Source organism: Macaca mulatta, chromosome 2, assembly GCF_049350105.2.
Source record: "Macaca mulatta isolate MMU2019108-1 chromosome 2, T2T-MMU8v2.0, whole genome shotgun sequence".
NCBI classification, from domain to species: Eukaryota; Metazoa; Chordata; class Mammalia; order Primates; family Cercopithecidae; genus Macaca; species Macaca mulatta.
Genome location: NC_133407.1, coordinates 175916409 through 175939355, shown reverse-complemented (window position 1 = coordinate 175939355; position 22947 = coordinate 175916409). Strand labels below are relative to the sequence as shown.

The 22947-nt window shown below is 36.6% G+C and overlaps 1 protein-coding gene across 27 annotated transcripts in view; it reads left to right on the top strand.

Moving 5' to 3' along the window:
• BBX (BBX high mobility group box domain containing) overlaps window positions 1-22947 on the top strand; it is a 279823-nt gene that overhangs the window by 192767 nt on the left and 64109 nt on the right. For all 27 annotated transcript variants that reach the window (XM_077993981.1, XM_077993978.1, XM_077993976.1 and 24 more), the window contains 3 exons: window positions 1802-1869; window positions 13509-13589; window positions 17052-17126. In XM_077993981.1, the coding sequence (XP_077850107.1) occupies window positions 1802-1869; window positions 13509-13589; window positions 17052-17126 (224 nt within the window). The remainder of the gene's footprint in view (window positions 1-1801; window positions 1870-13508; window positions 13590-17051; window positions 17127-22947) is intronic.

Sequence of the window (22947 nt, the reverse complement as noted above, 5' to 3'; positions counted from 1 at the left end):
TATGTGAATATGTTTTTGATAGTTCTAAATAACATTGTGTAAGTATGAATTAATGTAAAGGATGTTGGTAATTTCTTGGCCTATGTTTCAGTATCTGTATAGCAAACTTATTGCAAAGTCACATTGGTATATAAATTATCACATAATCATGTTCCTATTTTACTTTGTAATTTGAACTAACACATTTTTATCTTTAGAAAGCTATCATCCAATCCTCCTGATCTCTAGGATGACAGCTGCAAAAGTATTTCTCTTTTAAAGAACCAAACTAAACTTTTATTTTCTAGCAAATTCATTTCCCCCTCTTAATTTTTAAGTAGATTTAAGTATCTATTTCTGCAGCCGCAGTAGTTCTTAAACTTAACATTTAAAGTTGGAGTCTTAAAACAACGCCAAAGAGCCTTGTTTCATCAAACCAGCTACTGTTTGTCTGCGTATTCTCTGTGTGTGTCTTCCTATGTGGCTGCCTTCCAATGCTGAGCTATTTTTTGACCCCCTGATCTTTTGGTAACATAGTTTTTCCTCTAATAACCTCTTCCCCCAACCCCTACCCATTTTTTTTACTACCTCAGAAGTTTTTTTGCAATTTTTTTTAAAACTATTTATAACATGTAGTCACAGTTGTTTTATGAGTTCCTAAGACAGGTTGTATACAAAGATGTACTTAAGGACCTCTCTTCAACCCAATAAAGAAAAGAAACAACGAAATTTCTTTGTGCAACATTATGACTGATCCTCATTTTCAGTTGTAGATTCCTAAAATTAAATATACATTGATTAAGGGCCTTATATGCACGAGGAGAGACACCGAGTTAGGCATTTTGACATATGTTCTTTCATTACACTTCTGAATTTTAATTCAGGACAGACTTACAGGACACAGGTGCCTTTTATTTGATAACTTCTTTGTTTTTATTTATTTTCTATTTGTTCATTTAATTTTTTAGAGACAGGGTCCCACTCTGTCACCCAGGCCTGGAGTGCAGTGGTGCGATCTTAGCTCACTGTAGCCTCAAACTCCTGGCATTAAGAGATCCTCCTGCCTTGGCCTCCCAAAGTGCTGGGATTATAGGCATGAGCCATTATTCCCAAGTCTGCTTTCTTTGTTTAGATACAGCCTGGGTTATAGATCTACCACTTTGCTGTTTTTATTTTCTTTGTTTATATTGATTCTTGAAATAGTGAAAACAAAGACCTTTGATAACATAAAAAGCATTAATTTTATACCTTGAAGGCATTTTGGGCATGTGTTTGACTACCCCTAAGATTTAAAATGTCAAAAACACATCAGTTAATGTAAATTTATTTTTAAAACTTTAAAGAAAGGTTATTTGAATAAAACCTACCAGATTTTACAGGCCTGATTGGAAAACTTCTCTCTGTTTTCTAGTTATCTGATAGCCTATTATTTTAAAATTAGTCCTGATTTCACATGGCAGAATTAATAATTTGAGAATAACACTCTTTTGTTTAAAAAATCTTATCTTAACTCCCCAAGCAGTAGGGAAAGAAACATTACATTAGGAGATAAATTAATGTTACAAACAGCAATGGTATTGAAGAAAGTGCTGTTGGAATGGTGAGACAAGAGTGGTATTCAAGAGGCTCACAAAGTATGAGCACTAGACACATATATGCCAGGTTATTGTTGCATAAAGAGTTTTTAAAAGTTTTTTTATAAAAAGTTATATGTGGTTGTGCTGGATTTCTAATTGCTAGTCTTTATGAGTATTCTTTTTGACTCTGTGGATTGTATGTACTTTTTGCTTATAAGTTGATGATTTGTTTTTGACTTATTTAGATCCTACTCAAATGGGAGGCCTGAGTATGCTGCTGTTAGCTGGAGAACATGCTCTTGGCACACCAGAGGTAAGCCAGTCCTTTTCCATCTCCACTCTGCTCATGTTGCGGGTTGGGAACACAGTTACAGTCTGTTTACGTTGTTCATTCTACATTTTCACTGTTCATAGCTCATGAACAAACTTTATAATCTTTCTCTTTAAGATCTTTCTGTGTATTTTGTGTGTTGAGTGTAAAATAAGTGGTGTAAATAAGGCCATGAGGATATAAACACAAGTCAGGTGTTGAGGTTTTCTGAACCTACATGTAAGGTTGTAGTAATGCAATATATAGATCACTGGTGTTTGCCATGACTGTATCATGGTTATGTCAGTTGGGTGCTATAATTCATTTATTCGAAACATTCTCTGCTTTGGTGATGTTCACATGCTAGTGGGAAGATGATAGCTAAAAATATGCAACTGTCAGTCTCTCTGGTACCTGAATAATTCCAAACAGCTGTTTTGAAAATTAGGAAACATGGCATTTCAGGATTGTTTTATTCTTCTTTCCCTTCCCCACTTGAGACAGGATCTCACTCTGTTGCCCAGGCTGGAGTGCAGTGGCATGATCACGACCTCCCAGGCTCAGGTGATTCTCTCACCTCAGCCTTTGGATGATTTGGACTACAGGCATGTACCCCGAAGCCCAGCTAATTTTTGTATTTTGTGGAGAGACAGGGTTTTGCCATGTTGCTCAGGCTGGTCTCGAACTTTAGGGCTCAAGCGTCTTAGCCTCCCACGGTTCTGGGATCACAAATATGAGCCACCGTGCTTAGCCTGTTGTAATCTTTAAAACAGAAAAAGGACCTAGGCTTTCATGAACTTGGTTTCATCATCTAGTTATTGGACTGTTTTGGTTAAACATTTTTAGGTATGATTTTGATGGGCAGATAGTGGCAGTTAACCATGCACAGTCTGCATTTGTAGAATTCCCCTATTTTGCAGAGACGTTTAACAGAGGCCAACTGAATTGCCCTACAGGTCAAGTTATTTTACCACACTCAGGTTTTTGAGATGGAAATTTTTCAATCCCCAACCAGAATTGTTGTTTAGGGCCAAATAACAATGACTCAATTTTATTTTGGGTCATATTTTTTACTTTTTTTTTTTAGTTGTGATTGTGTCATACTTATTATACTTGAAGGCTATTAAATAGTGGTTTTTGTAGAAATGTAATTAGATAATAACCTACTTACATTATAAAAGGTTTTTGTTTTTTATAGTTTACATGTGGGATCCACAATTGTTGACTATATATTCAATCTAACAGAATTATTTTGATTCTGTTCACTTCAGTGCAGCAAGAAATGTACAAATGTGTACAAAAATACACTGGTAGTTATTTACTTTCTGCTAATCTTCAGCTGGAAAAGCATACATGTCACTTTGTGCCTTTGCATACTCATTATTCATCATGTTTGTAGTTTCTAACATAATAGCATTGTCAGGCATCGTTTCACTTTCTAACACATTGCTGCTACCTCTTAACAAATCAAACTGTCATTTAGGTGTAGAGTATCCCAAGCATGTTCCAAAGGTGAATGTTGGAGTAATAATATGCACTTGACCTTTCAACACGTCTGACTCAATATGATTTCCAAGCATGCATTGAATTGTGAAAGCCAGCATCATCTTTCTTAACTATTAGAATTATCGTAGTGTTTCATTCCCAACATCTATTTAGTGTTCTTTTTAAACTTCAAGTACAAATGTAAACAAATCAACATCTGTAGAACTCATGGATGCTAGTCAAAGAAAAGCATGGTTTCTTTTTCCCCTTTTTGCTTAAAGTTTGCCTTTTGGGCTCTTTTCAATGAGATGTTCTCCTACTCCTTCTTAAGAAGGCAGAGTTTTGACACATGCAACTCAACACAGTGGTGGACCTTTTTATCTCTGAAGTAGAAATGTTTTGAGAATTCTCAAGCTAAAGAATCAAAGAAAGCTAAACGATTGAAAGAAGGGAACCATAATGGGAGAAGAGAATCTATGCTAAGGAAGAAGGTGGTAGCAGTTAGGTCTTTAAGAACCACTTCAAAGAACACAACTCTTTCTTCATATTCAGTATTTCCCATCTCAGAGATATTTAGGTCATTATTGAAAATAATCTTGAGATATTTAAACAGTGAAAGTTGTATAAAATAATGCTGTCTCTAAATATAGGTAGTTTGAGAATTTACTTTACAGCTCTCAGTAGACTGCATTAGCACCCGAATTTCTATGTGAAGTCTTATTCCAGATATGTAGACATGATCATAGAACTTTAAGGGCTTATATACATAGGCAGATGAACATGAGACAAATGTAATAAATATGTACTTATGTTTCCCTAAGAAGACTAGCAGGATAATGAGATAAGAGAAATACAGAAATTTCATATTTCTGACATTTAGAAAAATTACTGTGAAGCCTGTTGGTACTGTGAGGTAAGACCAAAGTGACATTTTACAAAAATTCTGCCACCAAAAAATGGTCTAATCATAATCGCTTTTAAAAATGCCATGACAGAACCCTTATTCTCAAATATTATTCTTAAACAGAGAAGGTTTTCTTTTGTTCATTGACCTGAGACCTAACCATATAGAAAAACTCCTCAAAAGACTATTTTTTAAATATGAAAATCTTAATATAAGGAATAGATTTCTTTAAAAAAAATAAATGCATCTCTAGAAGGTAGAGAGGCTTACTGTAACTGAAATAATAAAGTCCCAGATTAAAAGCCTATACCGCTTCCTAGATCTGCCTGAAATGCACTTAGAGTTTTAGAGAGAAATTATAATTTCTTGAGATATCAACGGGCAAATAACAACAAACAAAATGTTGTGTATTCTCTTTCTTTCTGTCTCCTGATCAATTCTTAATCTACCATAATAGATTTTTTGCATTATTATTTCAACATTTTTTATGTGCCGCTGTTACTAAGCCTAGCGTGATTCTATAGTCTCATTGTGGTAACTGGGTCTGTGATGAAGCAAATGGATGCATTTTGATAGTTTGTTTTGTTTCTTTTACTTTCACATAATCGGCCTTTTTTTTTTATACCCAGAGTAAATTGAAATACATAAATTATTTGGGATAAATTATTTAAAACAATGTTGGTTGTTATAGAATTTATTGATTGAGGAAGCAAAATCGATACACTGAGCAAGAAAGACATAAAGGAGTGACTCGTGGCTCAAAATAGCAGACTAAGCATGTCACTACCGAGACCCTTTAAAATAGAAGCATAGAAGTCTCATTAGTAAATAACCCCATAATAATGAAGGAAATGGAAAGGAGTGTGTCCAGTGAATATGAGATTACAACAAATTATTTAAATCAGAAATCAAATGTAGTTGTTTAATCCGTAAAATGTAAGTGCCAGACAAAAATAGGCTGACAGGGAGCTGCAGCAGAGATGAGAGCCTGTCTATTCAATAGAGTGCCCAGAAGTTTAAATGAATGTCTCCTTTTTTTTTTTTTTTTTTTAACTTTAAAGAAACAAATAAAAATGCAGAACAAATAAAAGTAATCATGTTCACATCAAACTCAGAGAAGAACTAATGAGAAGGCAGAGAATTAAGCCCTTGTGTTTCATACCAGAGAATTATCTAAAGATGAAAATACAATAAATTGTCAGTACTTGATCTAGAATTTCTAGAAGTAATCTCCAGGTCTAGAAATCTGTTATATTTGTTAGTTACTTTAATAAAAATGGAAAGCTAAATTAAATTTTAAAAAACAAGGCAAGGAGTGATATAATTCAGATTGTGGAAGGGACAGTTATTCACCATATCATGTATACAACAGTTTGGATTAATCTCAGAAAGGATGACATCCAGTATCAGACCTAAGTGAGCAACATAAATTCATCTTGGCTAGAACAGAAGGGGAGGGTGGTTGGAGAAAAGTAGAATATAAGTTAGGCAGATTAATTATAGCTGATGAAAAGCTTCGAAGGTATCAATATCTATGTAGTTGAATGACTGTTTGAAGCCAAACTTTCAAATATATGAGAAGTACCTTAGACTTTGGGTTTGTGCTTTTAGAATGCCTGTTTTGTTGGAGCCAACAGATAATGACAGTAAAGTAGTGATCAAGCCACTTTTTTCTTTGCCTTCCATCCCGTGAAGTGGAGCTAATAATAATATCTGCTTGCCTTCAGATCTCAAGGCTACAGTGAAGATTAATTAAATAAAACCTGTAAGGCACTTTTAACTCTCCTGCAAATAATTCTTACAGGTATATAATATTATTACCATTAGTTAAGTTATTCTAGGCATTTCATATTCAACTTGCAAGTTTAAATTATATCAGACATTTCTCCCACAGGCTGTAATATGCTTTACCAGCATACATTCACACACACACACACACACACACACACACACACACACACACACAGAGAGAGAGAGAGTTCCTTGTCTATTGAAAACTTAGCAGAAATTACAGTTGTAATTTACTGTCTTTATCACCAGGTGCTCAAGAAGGAGACAGTTTTTTAATATCTGGGAGAAATCAGTATAGGAAGTCCAAAGTCAGCAGAGTAGCTGAGTTAGTGTCAGGTTAGTGGAGAAGATGCTAATAGATGATGGCATACCTCCATAAAAGGACTGTAAAGGTCATGTTCTCTGAGAATTGAACAGTGCCAAACTGTGTGCCATCTTTTCTTACATTTAATTACATGACAAGTGTTTATTGAATGCCTTCTATGTATAAGGCACGTCAGGGAACAAACCAGACAGCACGAAGCTGATACTGTCTTAAGGTTCAAGTTTTTAGATATAGCAAATTCTTCACATGATACTTCTAGCTTAAAAGGAAATCACATTGATTTTCATTTGTTCACCATGATCTGCCCATTTTAAAATGTTTAAAGCTTATATATCAAAATTTCTTAAAATCCAAAAATACAGGTTAAATATTGCTTATTCAAAACTCTTGGGACCAGAAGTACTTTAGAGTTACAGTTTTTGGAGGGTTTTTTTGGGGGAATATTTGTATGATCCTCACCTTTTGGGCATCCCAAATCCAAAAAACATGAAATCTGAAATGCTGTAGTGAGCATTTCCTTTAGCATTATGTTAGCACTCAGAAGGTTTCAGATTTTTTTGAGTATTTCAGATTTTTGGATTAGGGGATACTGAACCTGTAATAAATATATTTTGCCTTGTAAGTTTGTAATATCAATCTGTCACCTCCTCTAGGAAGTCCTTCATGATTATGATTGCTTGAGCCAATTCAATTCCCTCCTTGTTCTAATCTCTCATATCCCATATTGTTAGTTTCATACCTTATAACACTGATTATATTTAGTTTTAGAGTTTATTATAAACTGTATAATGTCTTATATTTAAAAAAATTTCATATTGTATTATATGTAAGTATTGTCACTGGAAGACTAAGAAAGTTGGGATCAAAAACAATGACAAGATTTAAACTGCAGTAGGTCTACCCACTTGCCTGGAGAATAGTTGTTATTATATCACAACTAACATGTATTGAACATTTTTTCCAAGGCTCAATTCTTAAGTGTATTACATAAGAGTAACTTAATCCTTGTAACAACTCTGTGAGTTAAGTCTTATTTACCTTATAAGTAAATATTTACCATTAGGTGAGGAAACAGGCAGAGAAGGGTAAAGTAACAGCCCATGATGGTGAAGCTACAAAGTGGCAGAACTGGGATTCCAACCCGGGAGAACTAGCTTCAGTCTTCTTGCAGCACACAGGGGCCTTGATGATTCCGCCTCTGCCCGTCCAGCCTTAGCTCTGGCCACTTCTCCTGCGTGCTGACCTGTGCTGCACCCTTACTGAAGCTCATCGCTGCCAGAGCAGGGGCATTTTGTGAGTGCTTTCTGGGGCCAGGCACTGTGTTCTCAGTTGACATTGAGTAACTCATTCTCTCAAGAACCCTATGAGGCTGGTTTATTATTTTCCCCATTTTATAAATGAGGAAACTAGGTCAGAGAGGTGAAATAACTTCTCAAAGGTCATAGAATGAGAAATTCATAATACTAGATTTAAAGCCGCATCGTTTTTCATTAAATGATGAGATAGGCAAAATCTGAGACAGAGAAAAGTTGATTTTTACCAATATTTGTTGAATAAAGGAATGATTATGTCCACATCTTAAATGCTGAGTTTTTAACAATTTTAAACAAATACAGATTTAAATAAAATGGAAACTTTTCACTTTCTTTATTCTAATTTCTGACGTCAATGAAATGAGGTAATTTATGTTTCTGCTTGTTGGTGTGTTTGAATTAATTAGATATGTGCCTCCTTTAGGCTACTGTATTGGACTATTCCAGAATACTTTAATCTATTGAATTCCAAACTCCTTGCCCCAATGTCCTACCTGAACCTCATCAAAACTTTTATTCCCTTCCCAAAGTTTTATAGCTTACTTTATTTAAATTCTACCCTGAAAAGGAAATGAGCTCTTTGAGCTTTCTCTTTTCTTGGGTGGCTCCCCCTTTATGTCACTCTTCACTGCCCATTTTGGCTGGACCTGCCCATCCAGCCAAAGAGCCCAGCCTCTACCATCTGTCCACAGTGGGGCTCAAGCCCAGAGAATTGGGTCCTTCTACCCAGCTTGATTTACAATCACATTTCCTCCATGAGTCCCTAGGCTGCATTGATGACACTGAGTATCCTCCTTGGGCTCTCAGAGATGAAGGCAAAGGTAGTGTGGAAGGTGGGCAGAAAGAGAGCTGGGCTCAAAAGAGAAGGGTGGAGAGCAGGAAGATAAAGGAGGCATCCTTCACAAGAGAGGTGTGGTTATTGTCAATTAGGTGGTTGTTGGAGAGCACAGTGATGTACACTGTTGCATGTTATTCTCACAGTTTCCTGTGAAGAAGGCAAGTAGGCAGAGTGGCATTGTATCTACTCTATCAAATGAGGAAACTGAGGCAGGTGATCTGAGTTATCTCAATTGCTACTGCAGTTCTTTTTACAACTGGCCTGGAGTCTGTTCTGGACTTTCATACTAGTGCTCAGCCACACAGATTATAGTGTTAGGAGAACTTGACTCATGGGGTAAAATCCATACTCCAGCAGCCCCAGTGCCCTGAGGAAAACCAAGGATGTGTTCTTCCAGTTAGCAAGATGACTCGACATGTGTTCTGCTTGTGGGAGTGCTCAGCTTTGTGCTGCTGTTCGGTTATGCCCGCCATGGTGGCCAGGGACTCTTCTCAGATGTAGTGCACCACTCGCGTCAGGTAGCCGAGTGCAGTGCGCTGGTAACCAGCTTCTCCTTTAACTCTCAGATGGAATCGTCTACCCCAAAACCATCTCTTCTCATAACAGACATCCACCGCCTCCATCCAGACCTCCTTCCATCTCTCAAATTTCCTTTTTAACTTACCTTGGAAACACAGGCATTGTATTTCTGACCCCTTTCCCTCAGCTCTGACTTCTTGCCAGACAGTTACTGAAGCCTGGCAGTTACCATCTTTGATTCAGTTGGGGTCTCACATCTCAGCTGGCTTATTTCCTTAATCTTCCAGTTAGCCTCCTGCCTCCAGTCACCCCCAGCCAGCATCACCCTGCACTCCACTGACAGAATTACCTGACTACATCTCTCTGACTGAAAACCTCAGCTGGCTCCTCATTGCCTCCAGTCCAATTTTCAAACTTCTTCATGTAGAATTCAGATTCTCCCACTATACTCCGATGCATGTATTTTTCAGCCACACTGAGAAAGTCACTTTCTCAAACACACAGGGTTCTTGCCTTCATACTTTTCCACCTCCTGTTACCGCATCGTTTCTACACTTGTGAGAGAACTCCTGGTTTTCCTAAGGTATGTCTTAGACGTTACCTATCTTCCTTCCAGCTGTTCCCACGCAGAATGAAGGCTGCTTCTCCATCCTCCTGTAGACCTTGTCATATTCCACCATTATGCACTTACATTTTTGTATATGACGTTGCTGTCCCCTGCACATGAGTTGCAAGCAACTAAGGGTTAGTTAGGCACATTTCCTTTGGTCATCATTTTATTCCCTAACACCTACTAGATACAAGTAGAATATAAGCTTCTTGAAAGTAGCAGTCTTTGTGGCTGGCATGTCATAGGTATCTATTAAGTATTTGTTGAATGAGTGAGTAATCAATAAATGTTTGAATTAGCAAGGGTAGGAATGTATGGCTCAGATACTACCAGTGCAATACCCCTTTTGTTGACCATGTGTTCATGCCAGCAGCGCATGGTTGTGGTCTTGTGTCTTGCAAAGTAAGGACAGGCTCATGATAACAACTTAGCTTTCCAAACTACTCACAGTGCATGTAACTCACTTGATCTTGTTTTGTATCAGGAGGCCAGTTCACACTTTTATGTATTCAATTTCACTATATGAATTGCTCCTGTGAAAAAAATACTACATTATTGAAATTCTTAATTATACTAATCACTCCCCTTCCATGGTTATTGAGAATTATAGCTAAATCAAGGAGAGAATTGAATTTGGGTAAATCAAATGAGTATGTACTTAACAAAAATCCCTTTAGCTATTTTCGTTTTTGGGCGTATAGCAACACCTAGTGGCTTTACCGATTATTTCAGAGATTATTTCTAGAAACAGCTTCTTGGGTTTTTTTCTCCCTTATTTAACCACTACTTATTTAATATTTTTTCTTTACTCTTAATTAATGAACAAATGTCTTTGGCCATTTATTTTGTATTTAGAAAGTAAACTGGCTCTAGCATAGGAATAGATATTACAAAATTGATTTTTATCCATAAAAAGTGTGCCCCACCTAATAAAAATAAATGAAGTACTTTAAATGCAGACATCAAGATGATATAGCTTAATATTTTAAACATTTCACAACCTCTGGAACCTTCTAAATAATGACATTACTCAAATGGGAGCCTTTTGTGGGAAGTATTCTCTCCCTTTTTATATAGATAGAATTTCTTATTTCTTTATCAGATGCATGTGTAGAACAGTGTATGCACAGATATATACATTTTATGGGATGCCTTGCTTATCAGGTACTCAATAATGAATTCTTCATGTTTATATTTGCCATGTCATTGAACTGTTTTTATGTTTCGAGATTTTAGATCCCCAGAAGAAATATGTCTAACCTGTGTCACACGGATTTCTGCCTTCTTAATAAGTGATGTGTTTTACAGTTTTTCTTACCTTGACAACTTAGAATTATGGTTGCAAATAATTATTGCATTGAGCTGATGCCTTCTAGAGAACTTTGGGGGCTATTTCCCTATTCAGTTTGTTTTAGACAGATTCCAGTGCTTTATGAAACATTTGTATCTGTTCTTTACAGCTTTTCTGTCTTCTCCTTTTCTTAGCCTGCTGCTGGCATTGTTTCTTTCTTTCCCAGCCCGCTTCTTTTTTCTTTTCTTTGTCTGCCCTCTTGGCCCCTTCTGATACGTTGTCTCTATTCTTTTGTGGACTAGAGGGTCAGCTAACCAAGTCGGCTAACTACATAGCTTAGTACTAACCCAATTCTCCTGGCTCCTAATTTTGTGCTGTTTCCACTATACTACACTGAAGATGTATGCAAAATCTGTAATGCTTTAAAGTAAGAGTAACTAGGTTTTGAGAGAGGACGTGGTCCACTAGAGTAAAATCCACAGCATTAGTGATTCTATTACTGTTATTTTAGCCATTGGATAGCATTTGTTGTACTCCTGGCCTGGTCACTATGTATGTGAGATTCTTCCTATTCACATACATAGGGAGAGAATTAAGTTAATCAACAGATACTCATCGTGCATCCCCTCTTTGTCAGGAGCATGATAAGCACAAACATGTGTAGACTTATTTGATTGCATGCTAAAATTGACAAACCATGTGCAGGATTATAGATGCCTTCATAATTATGTGTTCAAATAGGAAGTTTTATATGAGACCATCCATCCTAAAGATTTGCAAAAGGTATTAATGAACTTTTCAACTTTCTGAATTGATGTGTTGTTGTGGCCAAATAATCTATAAATGACAGTTAAAAGAAAGTTGAATTTTCTTCATGCTGTTAATATGAACTCTAAGCCATAGGGCAATTTACCTCCTCCTAAGTGGTCACTATTTCTTGTGCATTGTGGGATCTGAAATAAGCATATATGTTATATAGACTTTATGCAGTGTAGCTACTCTAAATAATAATACATTTAATTCCAAATATCTTCTATAGATTTCTGTCTTATGCACACCTATTTTATTAAAGCTTTATGCAGACATTTTATAATTTTCAAAAAGTCCTAAGCTTGAATGTAAATAAAGTTTTGATTATTTACCAAATAATCTAGGAGTCAAACACATAGATTTTTTGATAAAGCAGAGAAGTTGATTTTCTAAAAATACTTCTAAATTATAAAGATATATTTTATTCAGGTGTTCTTCCAATAAAGGAGTTCCCAGTTTTTTGTGGATATAAATTTCAGGATTTGTTGGCCTTCTTTTTAGTTCATTTTGTGTCTCCTTGGTGGGACATTTGGCACAGCATATCAAATAGTCAGTGACAATAAGAGGGTCAGGCTTTGCAGCCAGACCACAGGTGGCAAATTAATTAAAGCTTCTGCACCTTCACTAATGTGTTTCTCTCTGGGAGAAGGTGACCATTACTCTTTAAAATCCAAAGGTGACAATTAAAATTTCAAATGTTTGCTCCTGCCCCGTGGCCTGTGACATTGTTAGAGAAACACATCCTCAGTGTCTTAAGAGGGTCAGTGAGAAACTGTTTTTAGGAGCATGATCTGGGTGACTAGTGGCTCTTTCCATAGGATTTACCCATCAAATATAATCACATGCAGCTATTAAAATTACACTGGAGAAGACCTAGTGATGCAGAAAAATTAATATTAAAGTTTTTTTAAAAAAAGAACATTCCATAACTGCAGTAGAATGTTCTATTTTCGTTTAAAAATTACCTACATGCACAGCTGGAAGCATATATAAGAGTATTAACAGTGCTTATCTTTGGGAGGTAACATTGTAGGTGATTTTTCTTCATTTTGGTGGGGTTTTTTTTTTTTTCAGATTTTTAACAGTGAACTTGGATTATTTTGTAATCAGAAAACAAGTTATTAAAACGTATTTGTAACTTTCATTTTTTTCTTTAACGTGAAAGATGATTTTTCCCCCTAGACTCTCTAACTTCATTATTCAGGAAAATGGGCAGGAATCACACTGAATTGGGATTAAGAGAACTATTGTCAGCTTTCATTAGTTCTCTCCACAAATACTTGTTGAGTATCTACATTGTACCCAGGCAGTGTTGGAGATAATGCATTAAATAAAGCCCCTGGGAGAGGAAGTACAATAAATAAATATTTACATCTTGTGGTGATCAGTGTTTCAATAAAGACTAAGGGGATTTTTTAGCATTGGGAGGGGAGGTGTCAGTTTTTTCGTCTTTGAAAAGTGAGGGGTTTAGATCAGAGGAATAATGAAATCCTTCCCTCTCTAACATTCTGAGCCTCCTATGACTTTTGAATAACAGTTGACTACCAAAGCAATTCTCACCTAAATGCAAAAGTGGGTCAGTGTTAGCATTGAGATAAAAGAGGAAATGTATATCCTGAGAAAAATACTTGATTAAAAAGTGACGTTTCTGTAACTGTTGTTGATAATAAAGATCAGAAATGAAGATAGAGCATTAAATGTTTACCTAACACAGTAAATAGTACAAAAGAAAATATGTTATCTTTCTTTGTTTCAGGTATCCTCTGGCACATGCAGGCCTGATGTTTCAGAATCTCCTGAATTACGTCAGAAGTCACCATTGTTTCAGTTTGCCGAGGTAATATATTACAATTGATACTTAACTAACAAGGAAATTGTAAAGTGGGCTTAAATTGGGGCTGATAACAGTAACTGAAAGACATGAAGAACTTTACTCAGCTCAACCATAAGTGGGAAAATAGAATCCAATTTTGGAAAAGGTATTTTGGGTCTCTAGAGTTCTTAATTAAGAAATAACTACATTTATGCATTTGTAGAAGCTTATCGTTAAAGTCATACTAAATATTATCAACCTCATTACTAATTTTTACTCATGGATAGTAAGGTTAAGAATATATTGAATTGCTATTAGAATTTAGTAATTTATTGATTGTTTATTGATAAAACAGAAGACAGAATCAGCTCATGGTTATTGGCTATGCAACTAATCTATGCATTTCTTTTTCTTTTCTTTTTTTAGTACACTTTCATCTTAATTGAAACTTTAGCATGAGGTTGGCAGTTTTCAAAGTCTTCTTTTGTCAGACTTATTCAGCTCAATAGGTCTCTTGACACTGGTTCAAAGAGATGGTGTATAAAAGCACATTATCCTTGATATCAAGTCTAGAGTTTAAGACTGCTCAGAATATCTTAATTTACTCTAGAACTCAGTATGAGCCCTCATTGATAAATTTTTTTCTTAAACTTTAAGCCACCTGGTCTTTCCTTGATCATTTGAATTGTCTTCGACCAGACTTTCTTCACCACTGTCATCCTTCCTGGTGTTTGCCCAACTGTTTTACAGTTTTGTACAGGGGGAACATTTTTTATTTTTTATTTTTTTTTAGAGTCAGAGTCTCACTCTGTCGTCCAGGCTAGAGTGCAGTGGCATGATCATAGCTCATTGTAACCTGGAACTCCTGGGCTCAAGGGATCCTCTCGTCTCAGCCTCCTGATGACTAGGACTGCAGGCGCATGCCACCATGCCCAGCTAATTTTTTTGTTGTTGTTGTTGTTTTAAACAGGGTCTCACTACGTTGCCTAGGCTGTTCTTGAATTACTGATCTCAGGCGATCTTCCCGCTTCAGCCTGTCAGAGTACTGGATTACAGGGCATGAGTCACCACGCTCAGCCTGCACTCTTTTATTTCAGAAGCAGTTATAAGCGTATTAAGATTGGTCCCAACTTTGAAAGCAGAATGGCTTAAGAGATGATCCTTGAACCTTTAAAGATCTAATGAAACCTCTAAAATTTCACAGGAAATTTTGGATATGTTAGCATGTGTACACTTTTGTGGCTTTTAACAGCATTTCTAAGATCCAGAGAGATCCCTGATCCTATTGCTTTTATATAAAAGGTCTCTATCTCCAGGAGCTCCTATGTATTTATTAATTGAAATCCTTATCTTAATATTAATTTATAATAACATCCCCCCCCCTTTTTTTTTTAGAACTTATGAGATACTTTTTCACAAAATTGGATAGATTATAACACTGGTTCTATTTTGTTCACTGCCTGATTTAATTCTTAAAGGAATATATTGTATTTAGGTATAACCTACAATATTTATGTATTTTCCCTTATATACATTGTTTATTTTTTTCTAACTTTTATAAAGGATTGGTAGGGATGAAAAGTAATGTCTGAAATAAGTTGTACTGAGTTTATAATTCCTAAGACTTAAGGAAGATTTCTCTGAGTTCATTTTTGGATTCTGTCATACTTGCACATGGCGGTCACTTGAAATGACAAGATTCATGGTTTGACCAAGAAAAGTTCTAAAATGTTATCCTTGAATGTCTTCAGAACACTTGGTTAGATCTTACAATGGATAAAATGGTTTATTTCTACCTAGTTTGTTAAATTGGATTTGGTTGATATTTGTTGTTCTTACTGATATTTATTCTAAAAATGCTTATCTGATTAAAAAGCACAGTAGAATGAAATTTTCCTGATGGCTTCAGCAGTGGATACAATTAATTACTCAGTCAGTCTCTCTACTAATTTTTTTTTTATTTTTATTTTGAGACGGGGTCTTGCTATGTTACCAGGCTGGTCTTGAACTCCTGGGCTCAAGTGATCCACCTAGCCTCCCAAAGTGCTGGGATTACAGACGTGAGCCACACTGTGCCCAGCCTCCTGATTCTTTCTCATTCCTAAACATCACTTTTATACTGTATAACTATGTGGCCCTGTTGTTTTTCTAACCAGTTTAACTAAAATAAAAAAGCAGTTTTTGTAATTAAAGAGTTTTGATGAAGGTGGATTTACTGCTTAGTAAGTAACCTTTGATGGAGTTGTTGGTGAACAGTTACTTGAAGGAAAGATTTGTGGGATTGGGAATGGGCTGAAGTTATAATGCCCAGGCTTTCTGCTCCTGTGACCCACTTTTATCCTGTTTTATAGCTGAATAAAAAGATTTTTCACTTTGGAACCAAAATTACTAACTCACCTTGCTCCCAAAATGTCCTTGAAAAGTATTTCCACATGTTCCTCTGAGCAAAGTCAAAGGAAGCTACCATAATTACCAACTGGAAACAAAAGGTCCCCTAGTTGAATCAAGTATAGGGTGGCAGACTCTATTCATTGTCACCCACTGACGTGTGTGTGTGCATGTGTGTGTGTGCGCATGTGTGTGTGTGTGCATGTGTGTGTGTGCATGTGCGTGTGTGCGTGCATGTGTGTACCTGTGTGCGTCCACGTGTGTGCGTGTGTGTGCGTGCGCACACATGCGGGCGTGTGTGTGTGCACGTGTGTGTGCATGAGTGCGTGTGTGCGCCTGCGTGCGTGTTTGTGTGTGCGCGTGTGTGTACGCGTGTGTGTGCGTGTTCGTGTTGGGTGGGAGGATGCAGGAGCTATGAAAGAAGAAAATACTTTTCATATTTAGTAAACCATTTATTGAGTTCTGGTGCCATGCTAGGTAACATCTTTTATGGCTTATTTTTTTTCACCATAATCCTCTAAAATGCAGATTATTTTCATCATCATCAATTTACAGTGGTGAAAAGTAAGTCTCAAAAAGTTTAGCTGAGCTGGCCAAGGTCATGTGGGTAAGTAAGTAGCAGAGCTGAGATTCAGTCTCCCAGATACCCTGACCCGCATCCATATGCTTCACCAACACTGCATCACAGCTGCCTCTAACTAGAGAAGAGCTTGGAGGGAGTGGTGTTGGGAAGAGAGTGAGGGAGTGGCTTTACTTGCAGCCTCCAGCTTTTAATAATACACATTTTTTTCCTTTTTTTTTAAGTAAAGAAATTTATTTCAACAGGTCTTCTTAACTGCTATTTGATATATACCTGGTACCCTTACCAAAGACATAGCAAATGAGGCATACTCAGTCTTTGTTCTTTATAATCATCTGTTTTTAGAAACATGGCCTTTGTCTTCTCTTATCAATTATAATGCTCTTCTAAAGGGATTGAGGGTAATGACTCATTTTTAAATATTTATCAGTGTCTACAGTTGAAAATATATGGCAGAATCTTATGGTCTGATGTGGAAAAATGTCATTGTGCATTAAGAATTGCTCGTTTCCTTTCAGATATCTTCAAGTACGTCCCACCCTGATGCTTCTACAAAGCAGTGTCAAACATCCGCCTTGTTTCAGTTTGCAGAGGTATGGCCTTTTTAAAATGCTTTTTGGGCTAAGAAAACTTGTTGAACTCAGGAATACTGGAATGGAGTTTTTATAATGTATAGTGAACTTTAGGCATGCCTGTTGTCATTATTAACATAATGTACATAACAGAATATTTATTGCTTTTTCTGCTGCCTTTGATGTAATCATAGTCAAATCAGCTCCAGATTTTACACCCATTTTATAAGGATTCATCAAAGAGTTCATTCAGAATACCAGTGATGTGTTTATTTCATTTTATCTTGTTTTTAATTTATTTTAAAAGCTTGGAAAAACTGCTGTCAACACGAAGGCCAGAAGGTTTCGATTTATTAAATTTTTCCAATAGTGAAATTGATGCTATAATTCATGAATAACACTCTCACAGTGATTGCAGTGGTGAATACGACCTGTTAAATCAGGTTAAATTAGCTTTCAATGTGATGTAGCTTCAGCCAGTATTTTTATTAGTGTGTAATCCCAGGCTTAGATCAGGTCAGCTTTTGTAAGATCTCAGATTTCTTTGGTTTGTCAGCCGAAGAGAGCACACACCAGAGAACAACTTTTTTGGTTGGTATGCTGCAGAGACAAATCTGATATTCTTGATTTTGCCACAAAAGCCCTGGCCTCAACCATATGTTCATTTCTAATGAGCACTATGTGGCAAATAATAAAACGTATATAGTTTATGAAAATAAGATACTATCTGCTTTAGGTCTTTTCTTCTTTTCGTTTTTATCCCAACTAAAAAATGCATATCATAAACCAAGCAATTTTTTATAGGGTTGAGAGAAAATGACAAGCAGGACCGCGCTGTTTAATATTGATGTATTGAATCACTTTGATTCATTTGAATAAAGAGTACTGCATAAATGGAATGTAAAATGATATCCTTTTGGCAGAAGAAAACCTACCATCTTACTTTGAAAATGAGAAAAAATTACTTTTGGCTCTTACAAAAAAAAAAAGAAAAAAGCTGTTTCCTCTTGGGACAACGTGTGTCAACTGCTATGACTTTATACCATCGGTTGGCCTGCTTATGTATTAGGCTTCCCTGCCATAGTATTTGTTTAGCTGCTGAGGGCTATTGTATAAAACTGTTAACAGAAATATATAATGTTATTTCATAAAGAAAAATTTGCTTAATTAATCTGAATAAATTAAGATTTTGTTCCAATTTTCCATTATAATAAGGAAGCTGTTATTTTCACTGTCTAGGTGAAATAGTTTTGTTAATAATACTTTCTTGCTTTCTTCCAGTTATTGATGCCCATTAATTCTTCAGAGTTAAAAAGGAATTTTGCCATATTGACTAAATTTATTTTTAATGTTGATGTCTGAGCCAGTTCTATCCAACTTTTCAGAAACGTTTTTTTCAAAGCAGAATTGATTTGCCATGTATTCTGTTTGATTAAATTCTGTACTGCATAGCAGGAATATTAGAAAGGTAGTGGCTCATCTTTGACACATCTGATATTTACATATGCATTGACTACCAAGAGTATCCAGCTCAACTTAAAATACCAGTATGGAATAATGGAATATCTCAGCTCATGCTGGTTCTAACTCTTATCACCGCTCAGCCTATGATTCAGTGTATGATTTTTTTTTTTTTTTTTTGAGACGGAGTTTCGCCCTTGTTACCCAGGCTAGAGTGCAGTGGTACCATCTCGGCTCTGTGCAACCTTCACCTCCCAGGTTCAAGCGATTCTCCTGCCTCAGCCTCCTGAGTAGCTGGGATTACAGGTGTCCACCACCACGCCCGGCTAATTTTTACATTTTTAGTTGAGACGGGGTTTCGCCATGTTGGTCAGGCTGGTCACAAACTCCTGACATCAGGTGATCTGCCCTCCTTAGCCTCCCAAAGTGCTGGGATTGCAGGTGAGAGCCACCATGCCTGGCCATGATTGTTATTTTAGCAACACCAGCATCACACTTGTTAGCTCCTGAAGCGCTGGGGACAGCTCTAAGGGACCAGTTTGGTGGTGTAATAGCCACCATCCTGTGATTCTGCAGGATGAGATCCCGTGCCTTTCATAAACTAATTTGTCCTTGCTGCTCAGTACACTAATTCTTGAATGAGATTTGGTCATTGCCTCTTAATTATACTAAGTTTTTTTTTCTAGAGAAGAAAAGAACTTCTTACTCAGAGGAGAGAGTCATGCAGGGTGGCATTTCCAGAGGTTGCCCCTTTGCTCTACAGCACTCATCTCCTGAGGACTCTTGGGGTTTTTAGCTATAAAGTGTATGCAGGATTCGAGGAGCCTTTTAAAAAATTATTAATTTGTATGCTTAATTAGGAGTTGTTTCAAAATATAGGAAGGCATATATGACAGAAAGACCAAAATAAAATGGATGGTGTAAAAATATACATGTTCTGTTTTGCCCTAGAATGAGATGCAGTCCCCACAAGTATATAACTTTTCCTGGTTATATTTTGCAACCATTGGTAATAGCCCTAGTTCCTCAGCAAATTAAATTATTGTATCTTTGGCTATTTAGCTGTAAATGTTATGTGTCTTTATACAAGAGTAGTTCATGGTTCTCAAAGGATACATAACCTCTCTCTTCACTTTCCTCCTCTAACCCAACAGTACCCTAACTTTCAATCTTTAACATCTTACAATCTGACCACATTGTCAGACCAATACTGGGCTGGTTTTATTTAAGGCTAAATAAGAGCTAACTAGATGAACTAATAAAAATATCTACTAAAATCTGCTATGAGCATGTGTATTGCAATAGAAATAGAATAGGCTGTAATTATTCACTGCGATATCCCTAAAGCTCTTAGAATTATTTCGTAAAACACCATCACCTTTGAGAAAACCCAAAGAGTCTTGAAATTCTTGTTTTAATTAGTCAAAAGCAAAGGTTCTCAAACTTTATAATACATCAGAGTCACCTAGAAGGCTGTTTACACACAGATTGCTGGGCCACACCGCCAAAGCTTCTGACTGATTAAATCCGGTGCTGGGCCTGAGAATTTGTATTTCCAACAAGTTTCCTATTAGAGAACCACAGTTTGAGACCACGGCTCTGTAGTTATGTGTTTTTTTAAAAAACCCAAATTATTAAATCATTATTGGTAAGGCACTTATTAATATCTCTGGGACTTCACGGTGGAAGGGTCAAGAGAGGAAGGGATTGATGTATAATAGAAAATTACTGAGTGGAGCACTTTATAGCCCTTCTCTTTTCAGAGGGATTCCTTGTCCTATTATGTACACTTAAAGAGAAGTGGGTGTTTATATAAGCTAGGAAACAATTTATCTTTTAAAAATATTTAGCTTTGTAATATCATTTTAAGATCAGGCATGCAAAATTCTCAGAAACTATTTCTGTTCATTTTATTTACAAACGCTTATAACGCTGGGAAGAAGTTAACTAGATTTTCTCTTGGAAATGGGTTATTTATCGTGTGAAATGTTTATCTGAGAAACATACTTTTAACAGTAAACCCTGGTAATTTCTTTAAGTGGAAATGTTTTGTTTTGTTTTGTTTTTTTCATTGAGTCCTGATCTCTTCCTTGCAAGATGAGAAAGATATTTTTCCTTCTTAACCAAATCTGATCATTGAAAAACTCATTGAAATTAATCTATATGGAACCGTGAAGCTGAATAAACATATTTGTTTGTAGGTACCTCATAAATGTTTACATTTAAGAGGAGAAAAATCAGGATTTTGAAAGAAATACAGAACGCAGAGACAGTTTCTCACTCCCCACCCCCAGTTTCAGCCTGTCTCCCATTCCAAGGTGACAGTCATATCTCATCCAGATTCAGCCTGGCCCATCCAAAGTGCCATCTACTCTGTGTTTCTAGGCTCTGATTCATTAAGTTGGTCAGAATGAGTTTCCTAACTGCATCTTCTGTTTACAGGTAGTGACACATCAGTCACTTTTTAGATCTGGTTTACCAAAGACTAATGACCAAATATAATGTCAGAAAGGAACTGTTGTCTTTAATTATTTAACAGGCTTAAAAGCCATGACCAATCCACATATTCTCTGATCTGCTCTGTGGCTGACTCTTACACCTAGAGGATATCTTTGCATTGAAAAATTATATTTACCTTAAAGACACAGAGCTAATCTGGGTGATTTAGATAGATTTGGACTTTAAAACTTCCCTTCAAAGATATTTACTTTGCCTATGTAAATATAACTATAATGTCACCAAAATTAAAATATTGTCACCATTGTATATAAGCAGTAGGTATAAATTTATTCCATTTATTTTCATGAGGGAATGCTCAGTTTGTTACACAATATTACAGTCAATTAAAAACACCATATACTTACACTGTGGCTCACGCCTATAATCGCAGCACTTTGGGAGGCCGAGGCAGGCAGATCACGAGGTCAGAAGATCGAGACCATCCTGGTGAGCACGGTGAAACCCTGTCTCTACTAAAAATACAAAAAACATTAGCCAGGCATGGTGGCGGGCGCCTGTAGTCCCAGCTACTCGGGAGGCTGAGGCAGGAGAATGGCGTGAACCCGGGAGGCGGAGCTTGCAGTGAGCCGAGATGATACCACTGCACTCCAGCCTGGTGACAGAGTGAGACTCCATCTCAAAAAAAAAAAAAAATACTTACACTGTAACTAATCAGTGGATGTATTATGTGTTTTATTGGAAGCACTAATGTTTCTTTTTAGATAAGGAAGATAAGGAAAGGAACACCTTATTTGCTCTTTGACTCACTTATTCTTTTAACAATTATCAGTCATCTTCTCCCAAACTACAATATTTACAATACCTTTATAATTGCAAAAGACTTCCACCATTACCTAATTTGATTCTGGTCTTTACCACCTGTTTGTTCACCCACCTCAGACAGCCATAAAATTAGCAATTTAATATCCAGGATGATCATTTTTCTTAGCACTTTAGCTGTACCTCATGTACTATCACATCCACCCTGTAGCTAGCCTTTATGGATGAATATTGTTTATCCGAACATCACATAATAGTCAAAAGAGAGACTACAGTGAAATTAACTTATTGGCAAGCCCTATCCAATTTGAGGAAAATAAGAAGCACGCCCATGAACATCCTATGCAGTCTGGCCCACTAGTGCCCTCTACCTACCAACCTAGCAAACACACACCGCCCTCCAGACTGACCAGTCATTGGAAAACAGATGTTAACTATATTGTTCCTATCTGAAAGGATGTATATGTCTCTTAGGCAGAACAGCATGGCCAGGAGTAAACAGTGATATAACATATCATTGTTGTACTAGCTGTGCTTGAAATTGAAGCCATCAGCATAGATGAGAGAGGGCCCTAAGACAAAATACTAAGGAAAAACATTGAAGGGATTGTTATGGAAAGAAGAGCCAGCAAAGAAGAACCACGAGGAGTGGCCTGAGACATACGAGGAAAGCAAGGACCCTGCGGTAATGGAAGGGCAGGAAGGAGTTTTCCTAAAGAAAGACTAGCACTGTCAAATGCTGCAAAGAAGTTAAGATAAGGACCAAGCCATGGAAATTAACATATGCTCTGTTTTCCACACTTCCTTCCCTCAAATTAAGTTTTTGATTTAACTTTTAGAAATCATACCTCACACTGTGTAATGCCATAAAAATGTTACTGTTAGGAGATTCTGGAAATGTCGGACTACTAAAATATGTTGAACCTCCCCCCACACATGCCCTTTTGGGAATCAGGCTTCCAGCAACCTTGAGCATTTAAAATGCTTCCCTGTACCTGCAAGCAGGTGAAAATCCTCCCAGAGGCAATAAGGAAAACGGTTCTTACTAAACCGAAGGGGACCATTCTCAAGCCTCCTCTCTGACAGCTGTGCTTTAACTCTA